This window comes from Pristiophorus japonicus, chromosome 11 (genome assembly GCF_044704955.1).
Source record: "Pristiophorus japonicus isolate sPriJap1 chromosome 11, sPriJap1.hap1, whole genome shotgun sequence".
NCBI lineage: Eukaryota > Metazoa > Chordata > Chondrichthyes > Pristiophoridae > Pristiophorus > Pristiophorus japonicus.
The window spans coordinates 189346802-189372314 of record NC_091987.1 but is presented as its reverse complement, the minus strand read 5'-3'; the positions used below and the strand labels follow the sequence as shown (position 1 = coordinate 189372314).

The 25513-nt window shown below is 40.2% G+C and overlaps 1 protein-coding gene across 2 annotated transcripts in view; it reads left to right on the top strand.

The window, feature by feature from the left end:
- jhy (junctional cadherin complex regulator) overlaps window positions 1–24498 on the top strand; it is a 118531-nt gene extending 94033 nt beyond the window's left edge. Inside the window, exons 4-10 of one of the 2 annotated variants that reach the window (XM_070894365.1) lie at window positions 331–447; window positions 1972–2807; window positions 11306–11597; window positions 18530–18620; window positions 20611–20747; window positions 22166–22247; window positions 23605–24498. In XM_070894365.1, coding sequence (XP_070750466.1) covers window positions 331–447; window positions 1972–2807; window positions 11306–11597; window positions 18530–18620; window positions 20611–20747; window positions 22166–22247; window positions 23605–23648 — 1599 coding nt within the window. In that variant the 3' untranslated portion in view covers window positions 23649–24498. Of the gene's footprint in view, window positions 1–330; window positions 448–1971; window positions 2808–11305; window positions 11598–18529; window positions 18621–20610; window positions 20748–22165 lie in introns of both variants that reach the window. The other variant, XM_070894364.1, reaches the window with a different exon arrangement.
- The last annotated feature ends 1015 nt before the right edge of the window (window positions 24499–25513 follow it).

The window sequence follows — 25513 nt, the reverse complement described above, 5'->3', positions numbered from 1 at the left end:
TGCTGAGTATTTCTAGCATTTTCTGTTTTTATTTCAGATTTCCAGCATCCACAGTATTTTGCTTTTGTCCTAATGTTTTCTGGCGTCACAGACAGTCTTAATGGAAAATCTTAGGAGAAACCAATCAGGGAAGGCCCGTCACCAGCTTTAATGTAGATGTGGACACAATTAACATTGAAATGTCCACAGGAAGTATTTACAGGTGACAAGATATGCTGATTTTAATAATATGGCGATAAGCACTGGGTATCTTCAAATCATTTTCACAATATATTATATTCTATGTTTTCAAATGTGGTTAATGATACTGGCACTTGATTACTTTCATAGGTTTCTACTGCTAAAAGTTCCAAGGCCACGATTACTGAGTTTATCCAGAGTACTGTGGATGGTCAGGAGAACTGCAGTATTGAGATGAAGTGGAAGCAAAAGGCACAGAGGTTACAGGTCAGATTATTTACAATTCTGACCATTTATTATGCAGTAAATATGACTAGTGTCATTCACAATATAATGAGTTAAAGCTTTTGATCAAACTAGCCACTATTGTCCAAATGTTTTTGTTAATGTAATGTAATATTTTGAATGTGGTACAGCAATAGTTTTAATAATTGCCTGCCCTCGAGCACAGAATATGTTCCATTGATCACATATGTGGTCTGCAGTCCATTGTAGTTAGAACAGTGAGTAGGTGCATTTTGTATGGTATCAAAGCAGGGATGTCTTAGGGCCCCTTGCACACTACAGTCCCTTCAGTTGTGGTCTTTGCAGACATGCTGTTCCATGTTTTTGTGGGCCTCCATTCATAAGCTTCAGGACAATGGAACGTTGACGGAGTTAGCATTAATTTATTTCCCCCCTCTGCTTATTCTGCCGAAAAACAAGGTACAGGAATGCTATTTGGATTCTTCCAGCTTCCATTGATCAAGCAAAACAGCTCTGCTAAAATGAAACAGCTTGATGTCAAATGGTTTATTTTTACTTCCTGTGGGAACATGCCAGTTCTTCACTCACTCACTGCCTGCAGTGCCGTGATTGAAATCAGAAGTTCATTCGGTGCAGAATCACCATTGCAGATTCATATGCCATCACACTATGGCCTTTCTTGCCTATGTTTGTGCAACATTCCTTAGATTGGCCTTTGAGCAAGACATTGGGTGGACAAACATTTAGGGAGCCACATTGCATTAAGGGAAGGATGCAAATTCATAATGTCATATCCTCATTCAGCTTTGATGGCCCCTAGCTAATCCTTTATATTTCTACATTCTCTGTGATGTAGCTGAGTCCTTCTTGGTGCTAGGAATTTGCTTATATCCCAATGTTTCCTTTTCTCCCTTTGAATTATATATTTAAATATACTCCAAGATTTTGATTTTCAGATACAACGGGGCAATTTTCAAGTAACGCCCAAAACAGGCGCGAATTTGGTAGAGTAGCCATTCTGACCACCCGTTTATTAAGACCGGGAGTGGGGAGTGACAATCCCAGAGGGTGGCATCAAATGGGCTTGCAGTGGGCAGAGTGTTTTTTTTTTGGGGGGGGGGGGGAGAGGTGGTTCTCAGGAGAGCACTGCTGCTATTCCTGGCCCACCCAAAAAAATTGAAAGCTTCCGGGCCGTTTATTGAGAGGCCTGCACCGGTCCCTTTAATGACCGGTTAGGCTGCTGAGCACCTGGTCCAACTGGGTAGAGCATGCAAGGTGCACTGTCCATCGTTTGTACATGAAAATTACAATCGGCATCCTGCAACCAGTATTTGCATATCTAAATTGGCGGGCTGCTTCCCCATTTACAGGCCTGCCTGAAAATTGCATCAGGTGGGCCTAGGGCATTAATGGAGCTGCCAGGGTAACCCACCCCCTCCTGTTTTCAATTGCAGGTCGGACGTTTTTCAGGCAGGAAATGGACAGCTGTCCACAATATTTTAGTAATAATACACCGTATTTTTATGCTAATTATTTTTTTTCCAGACCCGGAAAGCAAAACAACTATCTACTAAGAAAAAAGAATTGACGAATGTAGTGAGAGAAAGACCTCCACGACCTCCTGATAAGCCTTCGACTAAACAGCAAACGCAGAAAGCCCAGCTGCATGGGGAGAAGCCGCAACATTTTGACAACGTGGTTCATCAGAATAAAAATACATCGGAGTTGCTAATAATTCAGAGAGATGACAACAGTATCTTGTTGTCTCCCAGCAGTGACCGAACATTTGCTTCATCATCTGTCAATCAAATTGGCCCTGCCTTCATTCCCAATTCTCAGCCAACAGTGAATCTGAATATCCATTTAAATACTGCTTCAGATTTTGTCCCAACTGTATCTGGTGACAACACACAAACCACTGTTAAGCTTGTCCCATCACATCATTCAATGAATCAAGCTGCTTCAGTTTACAAAAACCATAATGTTTATAATGCACCACAGCACCAAAATCCTGTTCCATATTTTCAGGAGTATCAGAAGACCCCTGAATCAAGGACCTCTCGTTATCCACATCAGTTCAACACCAACCCATCCCACTTTTCCACAACTTTGTATGTCCCAGAAAATGCTCAACATCAAACTGTGTGTGACATACAGGCCCCTTCCTATACACACTTTGGACAAACCCAACATGGCCAAATGGTCAATCCTAACTATCACCAAGCTGTTTACACTAGAACATTAGCACCAGATTGTTACAATCATCCCCGTCTGCAAGGGTCAGATTTTGGTACTGGAACTCCACTATTCTATTCCATAAACCAAGAGAAAATGATGAAAGAGGATCACAACCAGTTTGGAAAGGATTATGGGAATGCAGGGTAAGCAAGGAAAGTAACTGTACAGAAATGCTATGGTCACTTACACAGTTTGCCTTACATATAGAAGTTGCAATCATCTTTTATTTTAAATACTGATATAGTCAAACCTGTATATAACAAAATCTTTTTTTAAAAAATCATAGCAAACTAATTTCTATGTATAAGCATTTTCTGTATTATTTAGTATTAGCTCAAATCTGCTTAAAATAAGGTTGGTTATGGTGAGACATCGTTTAGTAAAGATATGATGTGGTTACCCAAAGAGTATTTTGATATCCGAACTAATGAATATTTACCTACTTGCTCTATGATCCTTTGATGTTGATGAAACGTGCTGGAATTTTTCCGGTGGGCTGGAAATTTTCCAGCGCTCAGGACTGGATCAATGGCAGGTCAACTGTTAAACTTAAAATGATTGACAGCAGACCTCGCTGCTTTCCCAGATGTTGGGTCTGTCAACGCTAAACAGACCCGACACGTAGCGGCGGGAGAGGCAATGTAGGTCATTATGACCTTGTTAAAAGCCACTTAAAATTAATTTTGAGCTGAACTTACCATTTTACCAGGTTTTGTATGAGGTTCACGCTGCTCGGGGATCACATCAGGTAAGGACGTCAGGAGTTGTGTGACCATGAATTCATTTCTTTACCTGACGGCTGAAAATGTGCTCTAAAAGCTTCCATCTCACAGCTGTTCACTTCCCAAGATAAAAAGCTCTTGCTCACTGCATTTGGGAGGCACATTGAGCCTTATGCAGGTTGCAAGGAGAGAGAGGCGGAGAGGTTTAGTCCAATGTTTGACAGCACATTAACAGAAACTTTACATGAACATTGGCTAAAACACCCAAGTGCCTACCCTTGTGCGTTGTTAGTTGGTATGATTGGACTAGGATGAGGGTGAGTGTGTGAGGGATGGCTAGTGGGATGGGGAAATGATGATGTAGATGGAGAGGAATGGTGGAGGTGCAAGGTACGTTAATTTGAGTAAGCATGTGCAGGAATACGGTAGGAAGGCAGAGTGAGGGGGATGTAATGAGTAGCACAGCAGGATGAGGTTGGCGAGGCTTTGCAATAACATTTCGTGATCCATTGAGATCACTGAAAGGTTTGCAGCACTGCAGCCTGGTCCTCCTGACGATATCCCTGCTTTTTCCCTCCTGTGCAATGTGCAACCAGGCTGCGTTGATCTCCTAGGGAGGTCTCTTCTGGCCATTGGAAGGGAAGAGAACCTCCCTGCATGTTGTGACTCCCTCCATAAGCAGGGAGTCATGGGAGAGCCTGGGTGCAGCCCTGAACCTTTGTGCAGTGCTTGTCAGTGTTGGCAGCACTTAAATGCTGTAGAACACTGACAGCACAACTGTCAAAATCAATTTGGACATGGTCCTTTGAAGGAAATCGGCTGATGACGCGTCATCAAATGGCGCCATCAAACCCGATTCCTTCAATTGGCCCTGGAAATGCGTTGGGCGGGCTTAACAAGCCCAATCAACATAAGATCATTTCTACAGAGCAGGCTGGAGCTAGCAGTGAGGTGGGACCCGCCACCTACCCCGGCCGCACCGGATTTCCTGAGCCAGGCGAAATTGGGGCCATGGTGTCAAAGGGAAAGGTGAGGTTTAAGAATGTACCAGTGAATAAGAAAACGGAGATTCAACACATTGGCAGATGGAAAAGAAAAAATAGGGCAAAGTCATAAAATAATTTAGCCATCATCACTTTTCTCTCAATCTTGCTCAAGACCGAAGACAATATCCAACCATAAGCTCTGCAAGGAGATGGCATTCAAAAGCCCAGTCATATGAATGTGGACAAGCATTGTGCTAGTTTCACCAGGTTTTATGTGCAAATTCTGCTGGTCAGTAATCTATTCCTAGCAGAAAAAGCAGTTGCCTTATTCCAACAAATTGGCTACCAATGTTTGGATGGAAAAATTGAAGAAACACTGCAAGATCAAAGTACAAGATATCTGCAGTAAAGCAGGCGCTGTGCACTTAGGATTTGTTGATTGAGAGGATACTCTCTCCTTTCTGATAATGTCTGACATTTTAGTGCTGACACAACAGGCTACTTTCAACCTGACTAACAAGATCTTGCACTTCTCTGAAAGAGGTTTGTTTTCAATGGACATGCCCCTCCCTATCTCTGTTACCTCCTATAGCCCTCCGAGATCTCTACGCTCCTCCAATTCTGGCTTCTTTATTGTGTATGTAGGCACTCTGTTAATGACTCCACGAGACAGGGGTGTGACACTTGAACTGTACAGACTGTAGTCCTTTATTGCAGCTCCTAGAGTGAGGACACCCAGAGGTGAGCTCCCTTTTATACTGGGTTGCCTGCAGTGTACAGGTGACCCTTAGGTCTCCAGCAGCAGCACCCTCTGGTGTACAGGTAAGTATATACAGGGCGAAGGTACATTCAGGTCTAGTTTATAGTACATCATTACATCATTGGCATGCATACATAATATCTTGCACATCTCAGATTTTAATTGCTCCACCATTGATGGCCGTACCTTCAGCTGCCTAAGCCATAAACTCTGGAATTCCCTCCCTAAAATTCTCCACCTCTCTACCTCTCTCTCCTCCTTTAAGACGCTCCTTAAAACTCTACTTCTTTGACCAAGCTTTCGGCCACATATCTCCTTATGTGGCTCGGTGTCAAAATTTGTTGATGACGCTCCTGTGAAGCGCCCTGGGACATTTTACTACATTAAAGGCATTCTATAAATGAAAGTTATTGGGTAGCAGAATAAGTAAGGTAGAGTTACTGTGCCACTGTGTACAAACATGGCAGGCAACAAAGCTGTTTAAGGCCTGGATGAATCACCTGGATGATAAGGAACATGCAGAAGGTGATTGGATTCTTCTCATGCTTGATAATTGCAAAACCCGTTCTCTAGAGATGTCGAGCCTGTTTAGTACACTACTCCTTTTCTGCCAATCAACAATAGCTCAAAACTACAACCGTAACATGGTCATCATTCTCTTAAGGCAAAGTATCGCACCCTTTTCCCCATCACTACCTGATGGTCTATAATGCCCTTTGAGCCACAATTCCTCAAGGTAGCAATAGATTTATTTGCTGCCTCCTGGTTACCTCAGCTTCTGGTGCAAATTGAGCATTATCGAGGGTATGGGGATGATCAGCATGCAGCTTGAGGAGCTGGCTATGGATATTGCCAACTAGAGCTCTTGGAAAGCAGTGGATGTCTGCTGAAGGGTTTTTTGAAGCATATATGACCGCCAACGACCAGATGATCAGCAACGAGGTAACTCTGATTGCAGGACAAATCAATTCAGTGGATATGGTGACATTGAAGATGACTGCCCTGTGATTGATCCACCAACAACCAATGAATCATTAGACAGCATGGAGGCGCTTCACTCCTTGCTACAATGCACCAGTGGCGATGGTTTGTAGGAGTTGGCTATCTTTGCCTGAATTGAGATAGAAGTCCTCGAAAAATAAACAAAAAATGCTAATAGGCTTTTACATCTTATTTGACACTTTGATTTTTTGTGGTTTTGATGTATCTCTGTTTATTGCTTGGTCGTTGATTATTTTGTTTGGTTATGGCAAACTTGTGCAGGTTCTTATTAAGTAAGATAGTGTCTTGCACTGTTCTTGTCTTGTACGTAAAGCAATTACTTTGCGTTATTCAAATTCCATTTATTTTTAATATACTTAATTGTATAAGTCAAATAAATTATTTGTGCAGCATTGTATCATTATTAGCAATATTTTAATACTATTTTCCAAGTATTAAGTACATTGGTTACTATAATATTTTGTAGAAACTGACATATACTTGTTGTAACAGAAATCGGATATAACTATCACTTTTATGGCTACATCTGTTTTTTCTACAAGCAAGTTTGAATGTACTTAAAAACTGTTGCTATTTATTTGCTGGCACTCAGTTTTCAACTGGCTGATAGTTCCTGTTCAGTAACCAGGACTGAAAGGGATGTTGATATGTCCTATTGTTACGGCAGCTATTCATTGATGGGCCAGCCAGTGACGCTGATTGGGCAACTCATCTCTGGCTTTCAGATCGGTCAAGAAAGCTGTGGGTAATGAGATTATAAATGCAGCATTTCACCAAATTAGTAGGACAGACTGTTATTTATAAGTAATTTACAATGTGATTTCCCCTTTAATGTAACAAATATTTTGACAATTTGTCCAAAATGGAGGAGAAATTTGACATTTTTCAATCTAAAGTAAGACATCCCGTTACAATTTCAATTTCAATTTATTTTTATAGAATTGCCCTGTTATTGGGCTGTTTAATCACTTGCCGTAATCTGATTTTATCCTGTATGATCCAGAAGCTGTATCTTTTCTATAATCTACCGTTACAGAGATGAGTACCTGAGAATTAAAAATGACTTGCATGAAGTAATCTACTTGCTGCGTTTAATATAGTCTTGTGGTATGCTACCAGAAGAATTGAAGTATATTAAACACAGATCAAAGTTTTTACAAAGCTAAACAACAAATAATATTTATTATCAATTAAACAATGATAGGAAGCTCAAAATGTTTGACAGGTACTAAAACTACGTTTTATTTATTCATGTGCCAACATAAGAATATAAGAAATAGGAGCAGGAGTATGCCATACGGCCCCTCGAGCTTGCTCCACCATTAAGATCCCCTTATGGGGAGATTTCTGATGGCTCACTAAATAAAGTCCTGGTTTCCAGCAAGGTAAATTCAATTAGTTTCAGCTTGTACCATTTTTGGTATTGGTCTAGCATAATATTTTATACTGCAATATCTGAACCATAGCATGAAACGTAGTCCTCTATTTGATCATGTGCAAAAATGTATTAATAGATGCTGACTAACCAGTTTTGAACCTCTTAAGAATTAATTGTCAACATTTACCCTTAACATGTCTGATAATTATTTTAAAGTGAAGTCTTGAGATGAACTTAATGTTATATACAAATATATGAATAAATACATTATGCAAGTATGGAGCTAGATTGGACTCACACTATATACAGAAGGAAAATACCTTTCTATCTATGATCCAGTATATAATATACTACTGACAGTAGTAAGAAAAATGCTAAAATCTATTATTAGGGACATGGTAAGAAGGCACTTAGAAGATCATAATGATTGGGCCGAGTCAACACTGATGTATGAAAGAGAAATCATTAGCAGGGTAGATAAGGGAAAACCAGTGGGTGTAATGTATTTGGATTTTCAGAAAGCATTCGATAAGGTGCCACACGAAAGGTTATTACACAAAATTATGGCTTATAGGATTGGGGTTAATATATTATGGATTGGTTAATGGACAGAAAACAGAGAATAGAAATAAACGGGTTATTTTCAGGTTGGCAGGCTGTAACTAGTGGGGTGCCGCAAGGATCAGTGCTCGGGCCTCAGCTATTTACAATCTCTATCCATGACTTAGATGAGGTGACCGAGTCTAGCGTAATGTATCCATGTTTGTTGACAATACAAAGTTAGCTGTGAGGAGGCTGCAAAGAAATATAGACATGTTAATTACATGGCAGATAGAATATAACGTGGAGAAGTTATCTACTTTGGTAGGAAAAATAGAAAAGCAGAATATTTTTTAAAGGTGAGAGACTGGAAAATGTTGGTATTCAGAGGGATCTGGGTGCCCTTGTACACGAATCACAGAAAGTTAACATGCAGGTGCAGCAAGCAATTAGGAAAGCAAATGGTAAGTTCGCCTTTATTACAAAAGGATTGAAGTAGAGTAAAGAAGTCTTACTATAATTGTATAGGGCTTTGGTGAGGCCACACCTGGAGTACTGTGTGCAGTTTTGGTCTCCTTACCTAAGCAAGGATATACTTGCCTTAGAGGGAGTGCAAAGAAGGTTCACTATACTGATTCCTGGGACGGCATAATTATCTTATGAAGAGAGATTGAGTAGACTAGGCCTATATTCCCTAGAGGTTAGAAGAATGAGAGGTGATCTCATTGAAACATCTAAAATTCTTAAGGGGCTTGACAGGGTAGATGATGGGAGGATGTTTCCTTTAGTTGGGGAGTCTAGAATTAGGAGTCTCAGAATAAGGGATCGGCCATTTAGGACTGAGACCAGGAGAAATTTCTTCACTCAAAGGATTGTGAATCTTTGGAATTCTGTACCCCAATGGCTGTTGATGCTTAGTGATTGAGTATATTCAAGACCAAGATTGATATATTTTTGGATACCAAGTGAATCTAGGGATATGGAGATAGTATGGGAAGGTGGCGTTGAGGTCAAAGATCAGCCATGATATTGAATGGCAGAGCAGCCTCGAAGGGCTCAATGATCTAGCCCTGCTCCTATTCCTTATGTTTTTCATTGCAATTTTCCATCAAACAATTAAATGATCCACTTTGAACTTTGGGTCAAAAGACAGAGTCTATTCTTTACTTTAAAACTGCAACAAGCAATTAAAAATTTGAGACAAAAACAATAATGTTTAAACTCATTGTCAAATATGCATAAAGATGAAAGATCATTAAAAATGCTTATCAAATGTGTTAACATCTGTGTCATTGAATAATTTATGTTTCTGTTGCTTTGTTTAAAAATATATTTTCTGTTTTGTATAATAATTATTCTGAGTCCTTCAAAAAAAATGTGTTTAATGCACTGCTTACAGATAAATGTATATATTTAGCTGTTTATCAGTGGAGGGATATCAGTACTGGAAACGTAGAATGTTTTAACTTTGGTCTGCCATTCATGTTGTCAGCAATCTGTTTATATAATTTCCCACTTCAGATGCTTTCCTCTTCTACATGGAACAAATTGCTAAATGTTTCATCAGAATAGAACCATGGTGGTACTATTACCCATGAATCAATAAACAAACTTCACACCATGTGCATTGCATTTACAGAAAGTCACATGAAACATCCTTATTGAATAGTATATTGTTTGAATTATTATCACTAACAAACATGACAAAATACAAAGCAAAGATAATGGGCTAAATTTCCGGTCGGAGGCTTTCTTCGGATGAACGCCTGTGACCCAAATTTTTTTTGCAAAAGTACCTGATGGTCCAAGAGGCGCCTTTGATTCTGGTCGGAGGCCTTTTATTCGATGCATAGTGTACGGCGAGTGGACTTTCCCGTACGCACGAAAAAGCTGGAGTCACGTGGGCCTGGACCACCAATCACTCTGCAGTATTCTCATTGATAATAATTGGAGCTCCATTTTTACAAGTTCCCATTACTATCAATGAGAATAAACCTCTAAAACAAAAAACACAATAAATAAATAAGACGCCTCACATATTTAAAATGAATTGAAATTAAAGTTAATTAAATGTTTTAGCAAAAAAAAATATGTTTTGAAATTTTTTTTAATGTGTTTTAGTACAGTTTAGAATAAACTTACCTTAATGGACAGGGTTTTTAACATAAAAATGTTTTGAAATTTAATTTTTATATGTTTTAAAGCTCTTAACGCTGGTAAAAGTCGGCTATGCGCCTGCTTTCACCAGGCGTAAGAGTTTGAAGGACATTTGCTGGACATGAGTTGAGCAAATAGCCCAAACTCACCTGCATGAATGATCTTCTGCCAGGGATGCAGAGAATCTGTCAAGGCAAATCTTGACAGATCGGAAAAGCCGGTTTTCAGCACATGCGCATCGTACGGACCCGGTGAGACTGGAATTTTGGCCCCAATGTCACAATAACAAGAATTGGACATTAGTCACTCCCTTTTTCACTATGCTGTGTTACCTCTTGATCTATTCCCTTTCTTCTGCTTAATATCCTGTAAAGTGCTCTGAGACATGTCTCTATGCAATGATGACCATTGAAATGTACATTGTTGGATTCAAACAAACAAACCCATAAAATATTCTACTTTCAAGCAAATTTGATGGCGCTTTCTTCCCCTTCTCCAATTCTCATATCATACTGGTATAAAAGATTATCCCTCTGACTATAATTTCATATTGATGTACATAAGTTGGTTCTGTACAATTTTACACTTGGTTTATTATGCAGAAATATAAACCAAATTGACCACAAAAGCTCCAATTTCTGACAATCAAAACATTGTGAACCAAATAAATGCAATTTGATAATTTGACTTTAAGAAAGTGCAAGTAAGTATTGAGAGGTACCGCCTGCAAGTTAAATTAGCACCAATTAGTACACCTGCTTACTGCCTTTACGTTTCTATTGCAGCCACGACCCTATAACATCTACCGGGGACTCTGCTTCCTTCGGTATGATTGGTAAAATAGTGATTTCAAAAAAGTTTTAAAAGTGAGTCACCATACACACCAGCAAGCCTTATCCATGGGTACTCTATTGCTGCATATACATTCTCAGCTGTGTTTTTCAACAGCATTGAATGGAGCTAGAACCACACCCACTGGCTTATTATGTGTGATTAGAACCTGCACTGACTGTATTTCTAATTTTAAAAAGATGTTACAGGCAAGTAATAGTCAATACAATAAAAGTAAATTTAACCACCTTTCTTTTTTTTCTAGGTTCCCTACACTTCCCTTTCTGCCCTCTCATCAGCAATATTTGGTTCAATCTCCGAGCACACGACTCATTCAGCAAATGGAGCACATTTATGAGGGCACACCACGTCTGGCTCACACGCACCCTGGCTCTCACGTGGTACTGCCATCTATTGGTCCCATGGCAGAGAGCGATTCTGAACTGGACACTCGGCCAAACAAGAGCCACCCAGCAACAATAACACGCTGTAACTCAGATGGCTACCTGGCACAAATGGAGAAGGTTAATAAGCTCAAGGAAAAGAATAACTGCAAGGTACAAAAACAACAAAATGGCTGACAGTTTCTGATGTTTTCTATAATAGAGTTATGAAAACGGTACCTTCATGAGATATATTTAATACTTTATGGAAAAAGTTAAATGACATAATTATTACTCAAATTATCACTAATCTCCCCAAAAAAGTTAGACCTTTAAAACAGCTGACTTTTATAAAGCAAATCTGAAGCAAAACAATACAAAAAAATTGTAAAGGTGTTTAACTTCTCAATTATACAGAGAACAATAGACCAAGTGAATTATAGAATCTCGTGAACCATAAAACATATCCAATGAAATAGTTTGAAGCAAACTTCTTCACCTAACCATTTTGATGCATACTATATAAATAGAATGCACTTTAAATCCATATGGAATATAACTTCTTAATTAGATGTAAGTTATGTTCCCCAAGCTTCCATGACTCCATTCTTATTGGCCCAGAATTTCCTGGAATTGGCAAAAGTCGAAAGATATGCCAAAATTTACGCCGGTTTCTTCACTGATCTTGCCGACCGTTACTCCAAAATTACCTGCCAATCTCATTGGCATACACTGGAACTTAAAAACTGGCATCAACAAGCAGAAATTAGTGTAAACAATTGGGTCTTCTTTAAGTCCCTCCTTACCTGTGAAAATTACAGCCATGTACACCAGGCACAGCATGTTCAAGAAAGTGCGGTTGTGAAAGATTTTAAATTTTAATGCAACACTTTTTGATGCCATAAAAAAATTCAAAGATATAGAATATACAAGGGAGACCACAGTAAGAAATAATTATTAAAAATACCCCCCAAAAAAGCTGCAAACCTTAAATAGTGAAATTGGCCTGACTGTGCTTAAAAATTTTGGCTTCAAACTATGCCTACAGATAACTATTGTAAATACAAGGTACTAGAATAAAAACAGAAAATTCTGGAAACACTCAGCTGGTCAGGCATCATCTGACCTGCTGAGCATTTTCAGCATTTTTTGTTTTTATTTCCGATTTCCAGTATTTTGTATTTATGTTAGTAAATACTGGATGTTTGTGTGAGCTGGATTTTTATATTGGGACGGGGCTATGTGTAAAAACCAGCATAAGTCACTTACAATCAAATTTGCTCGATCTTTTGCGTTGAAAATCGATATTATATTGTACTTTCCAATGTTCCTTTAAGCTGTGCTCCAGGGATCCCACGCAGCTGGCTTGCCAGCTTTTCAATGTAAAAACCACGCATGCGCGGTACTCTGTATGGCCTGTGCAGCCCCTTAAAGGGGCCATGCAACGCCCCAAAAAAATGATTGGGAACTTTGGTGCTTACCCAATTGTTTTGGCACAGGTTTCCAGGAAATTCTAGGTATTATGGCCTAGAAATTGGGGTCATTTGTGCCTCCAGTTAGCGGCGGGCGCAAACGACTTTCTGTCCAGGCGCGCGCCACTAATGACTCCCGCTAAATTCCCCAGGAGTTTAGCGGTGGCGGAAACCCATAGTGCCCCGCTGGCTGCGTGGGCGATGCCAGCGACAGCTTCAGGGGATGTGAACCGGGCGCAGGACACTCGCAGGGTGATACTTAAAGGGGAGGTGGCGCTCATTGCAAAAAAATCTCCCGACTTCTACGTCCCGTTGGCGCTTCGATCGCGGTGTCCGTGCTTGAGTGCCTGGCTGTTGGCACAGAATCCCTGCTCCCCGGTGGTCCAGGGAGGCCCGTTTCTTCACTGCAGAGTTTTCCTTTAATGAAGAGACGAGCCGCTCCTACGCTTGGGCCCCAGAAAAGGAGTGGGGTGCATTCTTTTGCGCTCCACTTCCTTTCGGGGGCGAATATTACCGCCCCAAACGGGACGCAACGGAATTTCAGCCCCTATGTCTTTACATGTGAGATCACAGTTCACAATAGTGTAGCTCCTCTTCACAAAGTGTCCACTAGATGGTGTTTGTGTGCTAGCCTTTTAAAATATTTTTACATTTTTCATGACAAAATTCATAAACAGTCCATGGAAAGTACATACTGGTGATTTGGGATATGAAAAATGAACCATTTGTAACAGAAATACTGAAACTCTTGTGCTGGTGCTACTGGGAAATGATTAGGTTAGCTGTCATTCAATGGTGTATTCTCCTAAGACAATTATTATGGAGTATATTTGAAATCAGTCGCTTTTAGTCTAGACTTGCTGCAAGTTTCTTCACTTCCATTCCACAACCGAGAATATTATTACTAATAGGCTTTGGAATTCACCCTCTAAACCTCTCCACTTCTTTACCTCTTTTTCCTTTTGTAAGATGCTCCTTAAAACCTACCTCTTTGATCGCGCTTTGGGTCATCTGACCTGATATCTCCTTCCGTGGCTCAGTGTCAAAAATGTTTTTTATTGATAGCGCTCTTGTTAAGCGCCTTCGGATGTTTTACTGCGTTAAATGCGCCATAGTTGTTGTTGTTAAAAGTGTTTGCTCTAAAACATGGCAACATCCATCTGTTTAATGCAAGCATGAACTATAGACTGATTGATGTCGCTGATATGCTCTTTTGCAACTTGAAAGAAGCTGGAGGCAAAGAAACTCAGCGCTGTAGTCACTTTACCTGCAAGAAGCAATGCAGTGGCAGTGGGGTGTAGGTCTTGTTGCTGGAAGCGAGAGCCTCCATGGGGAAGTGTAGCTCTTTGTGCACTGCTTTTCAGAGAACTACAGCTGTATTATCCTGAGCCTATAGAATCTGTTGGGAGGGTAAGGATTCCTTCGAGCTGATCTCCCTGCAGCTACAGCTCCAAGTGCTCCTTCCACCTCTCCCTGCTAATCCTTTGCTTCTAGCCAGATTGGAATTGTTAGGAGGCTGCCCATTTTGAGAAAAGTGCCCCCTAAAGATTTCAGAAGGTTCTCCAGCTACTATAAGCATTTTAATATCAAGTAATTTACCTAAAAACACAATAAACTCACCTTGGCAGCATTTTAAATGAGCAGGTGATAATCCCTTTACGTGCCACCGGAAATGACCACCTCCTGACCTGCACTGCCCATGATTTGTAGGTGGGTTGAGGAAATAATCAGTGCTGATTGACATGAAAATTGTGTTTAGAGTCTTAACTGTATCTGACTCCTATCTCAGTATTTTAGTACAACGGTAAGTTTGCTTTTTAAAACAATTATCATTCCACTACTGATTATAGTCATAAACAGGATGGTAGAGAAAAATCAGACCCACTGTGTTTTGTGTGATACTATCCCTTGCAATGCTTAAAATTCCCATTATAGATTTTCTTTCAAAATATTGAAATCTTAAATGAATTCTGCTTTTGTACTTAATAAAAATGAAGCCCATCAAGTTGTGTACTATGATCAGGTCTGGGTTTACTGTCGAAGATAAAATTCCATTAAGGAATTAGTTAACTTTTAATGATAAGCTGTGGAAGCTAGGAGCTGTGGAAGCTGGGACATTGAATAAATTTAAGACAGAAGTAGACAGTTTCTTAAATGATAAGGAGATAAGGGGTTATGGGGAGCGGGCGGGGAAGCGGAGCTGAGTCCATGATCAGATCAGCCTTGATCTTATTAAATGGTGGAGCAGGCTCGAGGGGCTGTATGGCCTACTCCTGCTCCTATTTCTTATGTTCTTATTAAATTACTGAGAATTATAATTGAAATGTAATTTTTTTTAATAGCATGGTTATCAAATTTTATACTTTTATACTTCTAAATCCAAGTTTTGCACATGCGAATACACAGCCTCTGCAGTGTTTCTGGAGATTATCGATGTAGATAGGTAGCGGGTGATTTTCAGGTATGTAATCCGAGTTCAGTTGACAGTTACAAACCATTCGAGCTTCGCTTTTGCAGTATAGTCTGACCCCCTCGGTGAGATTACTGCTTTGTAATCGCTTCTTGCAGTGATTTGAGTGCACTACCAAGTCCTGTGAGTGGTCTAGAGTCTGTACTGTAACAACAGGATATCAGCTTTGTATATATTCAACAATGGGCATAAAAATGCACCTTTTTTACAAACAAATGCAGTTGGTGTATTCTTATTTCCTTCTTTATTTTAATCAAGTTAAGTATAGAAGGAGCATTTTTATCATTATCAATAATCTACTTATGTTAAAAGAAATTAAAAGTCTGCTTCTCGTATAGTTTGAAGTGACTCGTCAACATTGCAGCTGATAGAGCTACTCTGCTGATGTTAACTATGACTTGTGTGGATCAACATCCTTTTTGTCTTTGATGGCAATTAAGAGAGGACATTTGTGATGTAGGTTGAGCCAATGAAGCAGCAGGCAAAGGGTTAAAGTGATTAGCAGAACCTTGACCAAACATGCACGTAAAAAGTTAACTTCAAGCCCCAATGCAGACATGGTAAACTGAAGTAATGGTTTTTGTATTTTTGAGCTGGGCATTTTGTGTATTGCGGCTGACTGCCCTGCAGACTGGCTTTGAGGATTAGCCACTGGCTATAGCACAAATCTGTCTGAATCGTCCATTCCCCCAGTGTTGTAATAATTGTTTCCCTTTGTGTTTACTAATTTTGTCAGTCCTGTGCCTCTGAGGTATTTCTGTACCAAACGAAATGTGATAATCTTGTTGTTAAATGGTGCAAGTATGGGTAGAAGTTTCACAAAACTCTCCCTATTGACACCTATTGTACCAGAAGCAGAAGTTTGCACCAGCAGCATCTCCACTGCAAGCTAAGCATTTATACTGGAAGGAAAAATGATATCACACCACCCTCCAAGCTGACATTTAAAATTTACTCACATGACACAATTGGAAAAAAAGACCCAATTTTCTGGCCATAATCCTCAATCCCATCTCTCTCCAGATATATATCTAGTCATCTCTTTATGCTTCAATGGTCATCTTTGGCAGATTACTCTACAGTTCTATTATGCTCAGGATGTAAAAGATCATCTTGACTTTCCTCAGCCTGACTTCTCTTTTTATTCCTACCCTCTTCATTTCTAACGTGAATTTGAACCCTTCACCATAGTGAACAATTTCCCTGAATCAATTTTCTCAATCTCCTTCATAATCTTGAAACATTTAATCAGCTCACCTTGAAGATTCTTCCAAAGGAAGAAAAACCAACTTCCATAACTTTTCCTCATACCAAAATTTGAAAAGGGCTAGCTGATAATATCAACTCTCACCTTGCAACAATTTAAGAGGAGAAACTTTAGGACCTAGTGGAAACAGTCCAGCTAGCCTGGGTCTACCTATATACAGCAGACATCTCAAAGCACTGGAGAAGTATCACCAGCGCTGCCTCCGCAAGATCCTAAAAATCCACTGGGAGGACAGATGCACCAATGTCAGTGTTCTCGCTCAGGCCAACATCCCCAGCATTGAAGCACTGACTACACTCGACCAGCTCTGTTGGGCAGGCCACATCGTCCGCATGCCCGACACGAGACTCGCTAAGCAAGTGCTCTACTCGGTGCTCTGACACGGCAAACGAGCCCCAGGTGGGCAGAGGAAATGTTTCAAGGACTCCCTCAAAGCCTCCTTGATGAAGTGTAACATCCCCACTGGCACCTGGGAGTCCCTGGCCAAAGACTGCCCTAAATGAAGGAAGAGCATCCGGAGGGCGCTGAACACCTTGAGTCTCGTCGCCAAGATCGTGCGGAAACGACCGCATATAGCAGAAGGAGCGTGCGGCAAACCAGACTCCCCACCCACCCACCCTTTCCTTTAGCCACTGTCTGCCCCACCTATGACAGAGACTGTAATTCCCGCATTGGACTGTACAGTCACCTAAGAACTCAATTTTAAAGTGGAAGCAAGTCTTCCTCAATTTCGAGGGATTGCCTATGATGATGATAAATCTCTGCTCCCCTTTCAAGTACAATCAGTAACTCCTCTATCATGGATTGTTATTTAGCTCTCTAGGTGACTATGCTAATATGTGCATAAAATCTAAAAACACTTGTCTTTTCCTGAGCAAATTTATACCCAAAATTCCAAGTTTTACATTCTGTTTTAATTTTTTGTAATGCTCCTGGAAACAAACAATACAATCACTGGCTATTGCTGGAATAAACTGTCACCTTCAACCAGCTCTAGGCATAAAAAGAGGGTAATACTGATACATGGATTGTGTTTATACTCCTGTAACAGGACAAATTTTTCCCCCAATTCTTGTGTAACTAATGGTTTCTCAGAGATGCACATATGCAGATAAAACATAAGATAACCCCCAATTTAAAATCCTTGTCTCAGTCTTCAAATCCATCCTCAGCCTCACCTCACCACATCTTTATCTGCAACCTCTTCCAGCCTTACAGCCCTTCCTACATTTTTCCTTTTAAGTAACTCGCCTTCATTTCGCCCGACCATTGGCGATACAGGCTTCAGCCACTCCGGCCCTACTCCCTCCCTAAAGCCCTCCACTTCTCTCATCACCTTTAAAAACATAAATCAAAATCTGTCTCTTTTCCTAACCTTTTTTTTCTCCCTACTCTGTAAAACACATTGTGATGCTTTCTACACTAAAGGTGCTATATGAATGCAATTTGTATTTGTTCTAAACTGATCAATATGCAGAGATGAACTGGTTAAGTATCAGAATCAATGTCATTATAGCCAGAAGCTACAGATAGGTTAAACTAATCCTTTCATGGTGCAGCCACATTTTAGCCCAACTTTCATGGCTTCATCATTATCGTCTTGGTTTGATTGCTTAAGGTGGCAAACAACTTGGGAAAGCTGTACCCCAGCTGGCCATAACTCTGGAGGCAAGAGTTCTTACCTTCTTAGCTTTTAGCATTATTTTGCATTATATCAATTATGTATGAAGTTAATGGAGAATGTCAGATCGTTCTCTGTTTCCTCGCAGTTAGTTCTTCAATCTCTACAAACTTCAAGTGCAATCTTTATAGCATTCATTTTATTTCCAATTCTGATTGGTATAAAATAAGTTTAAGTAAACTTGTTTGATCTTTATCCCATTTTCTTCCTGTTTAGCATTCTACACTGAGAAACTACAAGGATCTAAAACAGGATGTGAAACTCGGAGGTTTGGGACCAGACTTTAAATCTGCTCAGGAAAAGGCAAGTGTTTTCAGCTTTTGTATACATATTAACATAGTCACCTAGACAGCTAAATAACAGTCCGTGATAGAGGAGTTACTGATTGTACTTGAAAGGGGAATGGAGAGTTAGGACCTAGACTAGAGGAACAGTTCAAATGGAGCGGGGACTTACCCACTCATTTCCCACCCGATCTGGATAACTTCAATTTTTAAATAAAAACAGAAAATGCTGGAAATACTCAGCAGGTCAGGCAGCATCTGTGGAGAGAGAAACAGAGTTAACGTTTCAGGTCGATGACCTTTCATCAAAACTGAACAGAGTTAGAGATATAACAGGTTTTAAGCAAGTGCAGAGGCAGGGAAAGAGGGGAGTGGAGGAAAGAACAGAGGGGAAGGTCTGTGATAGAGTGGAAGGCAGGAGAGATTAAAAGACAAAAGGGACGATGGTGCAAGGCAAAAGGAGATGGTAATGGGACAAGTAAAGAAATAAAAGATGGGTCTAGAACAGGTGTAAATGGGAATAGCAGAATCATCTACAGCTGCCATCTGAAAAAATGGGGGCAGAGGTTATGATCTGAAATTGCTGAACTCAATTGAGTCCAGAGGCTGTAAAGTGCCTAATCAAAAGATGAGGTGCTGTTTCACGAGCTTACGTTGAACTTCATTGGTAAGAGGCCAAAGACAGAGAAGTCATAGTGGGAATGGAGCAGAAAATTAAAGTGACAGGCGACAGGAAGCTTGGGGTCACGCTTGCAGAATGAACGGAGGTGTTCCGCAAAACGGTCACCCAATTTGGTCTCCCCAATATAGAGACCGCATCGTGAGCAGCGAAAACAGTAAACTAAATTGAGCGAAGTACAAGTAAATCATTATTTCATCTGGAAGGAGTGTATGGGGCCCTGGACGGTGGGAAGGGAGGATGTAAAAGGACAGGCGTTGCATTTCCTGTGCTTGCACTGGAAGGTGCCGTGGGAAGGGATGGGGATGTTGAGGGTGATTGAGGAGTGGATCAGGGTGTCATGGAGGGAACGGTCCCTTCGAAATGCTGAAAGGGGAGGGGAGGATGTGTTTGGTGGAGGGATCATGCTGGAGGTGGTGAAAATGGCATAGGATGATCCGTTGAACGTGGAGGCTGGTGGGGTGGAAGGCGAGGACAAGGGGAACCCTACCGTTGGTTCTGGGAAAGGGGATGGGGTGAGGGCACAAGTGCGGGAAATGGGACGGACTCGTTCGAAGGCCATGTCAACCACGGTGATGGGAAATCCTCGTTTGAGGAAAAAGGAACACATATCAGAAGCACTGGTGTGGAAGGTGACGGAGACGGAGAAACTGGGAGAATGGAATAGAAACTGGGAGAATCCAATTTTAAATTATTGATGACATGTTGCCCATCCCAAGCCGGCGGGGTCCTCTTTAAATATGGAGCTCTGATGATGTAATTAGGCCCCGAGCTGCCATTTTAACCTTTGGCCTGAGCAAGGTCGCAGTGGTGGCTTTCCCACCAGGTCAAAGATACTGGGAACAACAGCCAAGCCACAAGGCACCCAGCGACTTTTACATTATTTTTTAGCGTCCTCGTGGGCCTGGAGAAGTAGCAGTGCTCCTACGGGCCGCACAATGAAACCTTGGACACCTCTGCCGCAGGCTTCCCCCGACCTGATGGATATTCCCCTCCTGGAGCCTCCCCTTGTGCTGCTGACGGTCCCTGTGGCTCCTACTGTCCAGATTCCCGCTCCCTGCCGGGTTCGGGTTCGGGTCAAATCTTGCATACTGTCGTGATGCGCCAATACCTATGCACAGTGCCTGGAGCCAGGTCACTGCCTGGTTTCTTTGGTGGTGCTGGGTACATGGTACAAAAGACCCAACATCAGGGAAGAACTGCTTGAAATTGGGAATGAAAAAGTCACAACCCACTTCTTTTTTTTTCTTCCTTCACTTCAAATCTGGGCAATATATATTTCCTTCAATTCCTGTCGCTGACATTTGTTTTTGTGTGTTTGTCTGTTAAGGCAGAGAAAATGAAACGACAAAAGGAATATGCAAAACAAATTAACGAACAAAACTTGAAAGTTGGATCCAAATCATCCCCAACCCTACTTAAACCATCCTCAAGCATCGACAACAAAGATATAACTTCACGGCGGAAAGTGGTGCGTAAAAAATAAGAAAACAATGTTGTATCACTATCATAGTATGTTCATTAGTTTATGAAGAAAAATGTTATTACATTGAAAAGAATATTTTGGAATTAAACTAGCGAGCAAAGGAAAGGTCTATGAATGTATGAAACATTAATGTACTATTATTGTATGTTCAGTAATTAAAAACTCTCACACTGAGTTGTTGAACCTAATTAATTTTCTTAAATTTTGAAAATTTCAGTTTAATAAAAGTTATATTGTTGACAAAAGATTACGAGGGGCTATTTTCAGCCAGAAAGGGATAAAATCTAACCTGAACTCTTGATGGTGATGTCCAGTTTATAGAATTACATTTAAATTCAATTATTTTTGTACATGTTGCCTTGTATATCTCTGTTTTATCCTCTAAAGCAAAGTGGCCCATTGCTGTCAGAATAATACTTGATCAGACCTACAGATAGGAGGTAGGCAAGCCTATTTATTTTGCAAATTATTGTATTTTTCCTAGAAATCATCTATATATCGAAACATAAAATTTTACAACACAGAAGGGGGCCGTTCAGCCCATCATGCCTGTGGTGGTTATTTGAAAGAACTATCCAGTTAGTCCCACTCCCCAGCTCTTTCCTCATAGCCCTGCAGTTGTCTCCCTTTCGAGTATTTATCCAATTCTCTTTTGAAAGTTAATATTGAATCTGCTTCCACCACACATATATAGAAAAGTTCTACCAACTATGAGGTGTTGCGATTTTAAGCCCTCTAGTGCTTCACTTGTTTTTGCTTTAGAAATCCGAGCTTAAATTCTATATTGTGCTTCAACCTGCACAATGAAATGTTATTGTGGAGTGAACCTGTAGAATCTCCATTTACTCCTCAGATGAAGAAAGCTTTCTATGAATAATAATATATTTCACAAATGATCCGTCTCTACAGCGGCTGTAACTGGAGCCTGCTCTACAAGCATTGTGATATAGACATCATAAGGGCAATACTATTATGCTACTTATCTAAGCACTATTTAAGGAGACTAGTTCATGGTTTCTGTCATCAGTCTTGTTTGATGTCCTGGAGAACAAGAAGGATGCTTCCATGGACGCAACAGTATTTTTCCCCCTGCCATCTATACTAGGTCTCAGAAATCAATTTTTAAAAAAAAGAAAGACTTGCATTTATATAGCGCCTTATATAGCGCCTTTCATGACCACCGGACATCTCAAAGCGCTTTACAGCCAATGAAGTACTTTTGGAGTGTAGTCACTGTTGCAATGTGGGAACAAGCACAAAAGAACCACCTTTGAGAGTTGATCAAAACAGTAAATGATAACTTACCTCTGCCTATTGTAAAATTCTATTTTGTAACCAGAATACAATGAATCATACTATACATTAAAATTGACTTTTTCCCTTTTCTCTTTACACAACTCTAGGCGATGGAATATGCTAAAAATATCCAGAAACCAAAACCACTTGCAGCTAAACCTAGGGCTGCTGATGAGAAACCAGAAAGGGGTGAGTTTACTGAACATGGTCAATATGCACAACTGGACCCATCCCAAAATATACTGCTTGAGATGATGCAGAAACGACATGAAAAGGAGAAACAAATGGTGGCAGCTTTCAAAGCAATGCATGTGACCTGAGGATGAGAAGTGATTTTGGTATTTCAAGAGGAACATCACATTCAATACTGTATGGATCACACTGAAAGGTCTTATGACGCCATGTTAATAGCACTTTGAGTCCTAGTTTTTATACATTACATATTTTATATAACAATGGCATTTGTCATAACATAGAACAATAATTCCACTGTTGAAAAATAGTAAATGATGGACTCTCTTTGCATTCTGTAAAAAGACTGTGACTGAGAAGGTATGCATAAATTCTTTCTAAAATATTTTACAGTCTGTCTGTTCAGGATTTCAAACTCTTTGGAGGTGGTATTATGACTGACCATCATTATTGGTGCTGGTTTGAATGGAGTTACCTGGCGATTTAAATTCGACTTAAAATAATATTTTGGGTCGTATTTTTTTTAAGTTTCCTTTCTCACCAGAACTAAACTGATGCTTGCACCCTGAGATCTTGTAGCTCCTTGCAAGTAAAAAGTCAGTTTATAAGACACATTCTGTGCATAAGAAAGATATATGACATCTGTGGGGAAACTGCAGAAGCCCAAAACATCCATCCAATGTTGAGGAAATATCTGGAAATTCTGAATATTAAGGGTTAGTCCAATTGTTTGTGAATAAAAATGATAAGTATTCTGAAATGCATGTACCTTTACGAGTGATTCTGTACTTTTAATAGTAGCACATTTCTTTTAGAGACTAAGAACTCTTTTGCATCCCTGTTGAAAAGTAAGTTTAAAGTCCAACATTAACAACTCAAAGCCACAGGTTATCATGGCCTTGCATTATCAGCAAGCTCAAGGTCTATTTTCACTGAATGACTGCAGGAGAACTATTAAAGATATTGCACATTACTGATCCCTCATTGTGTTCAACAGTGTTAAATAGACATGTCACATACTTGTGCCATCTGCAATCGTAGTATGTATAAGGAAAGTCTATCGGGGTTCATTATTAATTAGAAATTTTCTGGGCTATGGGAGAAGAGCAGGGGAGTGGGACTATTGGATAGCTCTTTCAAAGATCTGGAACAGGCACGATGGGCCGAATAGCCTCCTTCTGTGCTGTATGACTCTATGATTCTATAATGTGCAACAAAAACAAAAGCCTAAAAATGGGAAGTAGCTTCTATATTGAGTAAATTACCTCAGATGATTATTAAAAGCACTTTGTCTGGCATATTAATTTAGGTAAGTGGTCTGCATAATAATAATCTTCTTTGTGATTGATCTTAGTATTGATAGAGATAAAGCCTGCCAAGGAGAATGTGCACAAATAACGATGAAGGCACAGGAATACACTGGGTTTGTAACTGAGCTCCAGCAACATTAACTGAAACATCAGAATGCACGTTCGGTCCTACAATTGCTCTCTCCGTTCTCAAAATAGAATCTACTGCACAACAGAAAGTTCATGATTGCCATCTGATTATATTTTAAAGGAAAATGGGAGGTTAATTCTCAACTTGTTCTTTATGTCTCCTGGCTCATACAGGGGTACATTTTCCTCTGTTGCTAATTTTAGTGAAAAGGTAGATCTAAATATAAGTGTTCCTTACCTTATACTCACCTCCACATTAATTAAAAATAGTGAACTGGAATAAAAGTAGTACCTAGTGTGTCTGAACCAGTGCAGTGCAAGCAGAGATCACAAACTGATTTTAATGTTGCCAGATTTCTGCTATTAGATTTTCTAATAATTATTTTATTACATTTATTTTTAAAATGTAATTATTCATTTATTATGAAAAGATCCGAAGGCATACCACCTGATGTAGTCAAGTTAACATTTTACATTGCTGCTTTCAATCCTTCCACCTTCCTTCAGACAATACTCCCAATGAATAGCCCCAAATATCATCCATTCACTGGAAAAATCGCTGAAAATTACACCAACCACCATCATAACTAGTCAGAAGTCAGGAAACATACTTGGGTCTAATACAATCACAGAGAGGATACAGGGCAGATGAAGTTAGATTACCAACAAAAACGATTTTTATTCTATTGACCACATAATCTGAATATGCACTTAAAGAAATATCACTGCCCATTATGTATTAGATATAAAACATGAGCTCTTTTTACACTGTGTAAAGTTTATTCTGTATGTATATCTATATGTACTAAATGCCATTTAGATGCATCATTTTTTTTCAAACAAGTTTTCTTCTGCTTTTTGAAAAATGTTGTTTATTTTCATAATGTTCAATCACAAACAATATATACATTTGATCAGCAAACTCGTGCTAGTTTTTGACTTTACAAATGTCAATCATAAGTTTTAATGATTGATTTAATCTAGGCAGTCTAATCATCCTCAACCCCTATTTTTCCTGATGGACGCCTTTCTGTTGAAGTATTTTCTCCTCCTTGTTTGGATCTCCATAGAGTTTCTGGGCTATTTCAGTGTCATTTTGAAACGGAACATTAAGATGCTCATGAGTGAAGGCCAAGGGTACCTTTGATTCTTTTTCCTTTTCCCCACCTAACTTTTGGGAAAGCACCACGTTGCTTCTCCAGGGCAGCACAGCTGAGATTGGGGGCTCACCGTGTAAAGGATCATGGGCATAAGCTCACATCCTATCATTTCATGTGAAAGAGCACAGGGGCCTGAGTGTAATTCCCTGCAGAGTATGTTCACCTCATCCAAAACATGTCAATTGATTTATGTAAATGAACGTATTTTATTGAAAGTGAGTTTTTGTAGTACAGGGTTGAGCGTCGAAAATCTGGATACCTCGGGACTGAGGCCATTCTGGATTCCGGGTATTTCCGGACTTTGAAATATCTCTCCGACGTCCCGAGTCCAGAAATGCCTGGGGTGCCTGTGAAGCCGGCATGCAAGGCTTGGGGTGCCGTGGTCTGCATTTTAGGCGCGCCCGTGTTCTGGCCGAGGGAAGGGGACCTGCCTGCGGACCCAGGAGCAGCGGTGCCTGTGAAGACCTGGAAGAAGAGGTAGGGTTGGAGTTTTTGTTTTTTCATTTCTGGGAGTGTTCTGTGAGTTTGATTTTTGGATTTTCCCTGGGCCTGGCTGGCGGCGGTAAGCAGTTTGGCAGGGTCTGGATTCCGGAACGTTTTACGGATTCTGGATGACCCTGCCACAGATCGTCCTGATGTCCGGATTCCGGAACAGTACAGATTC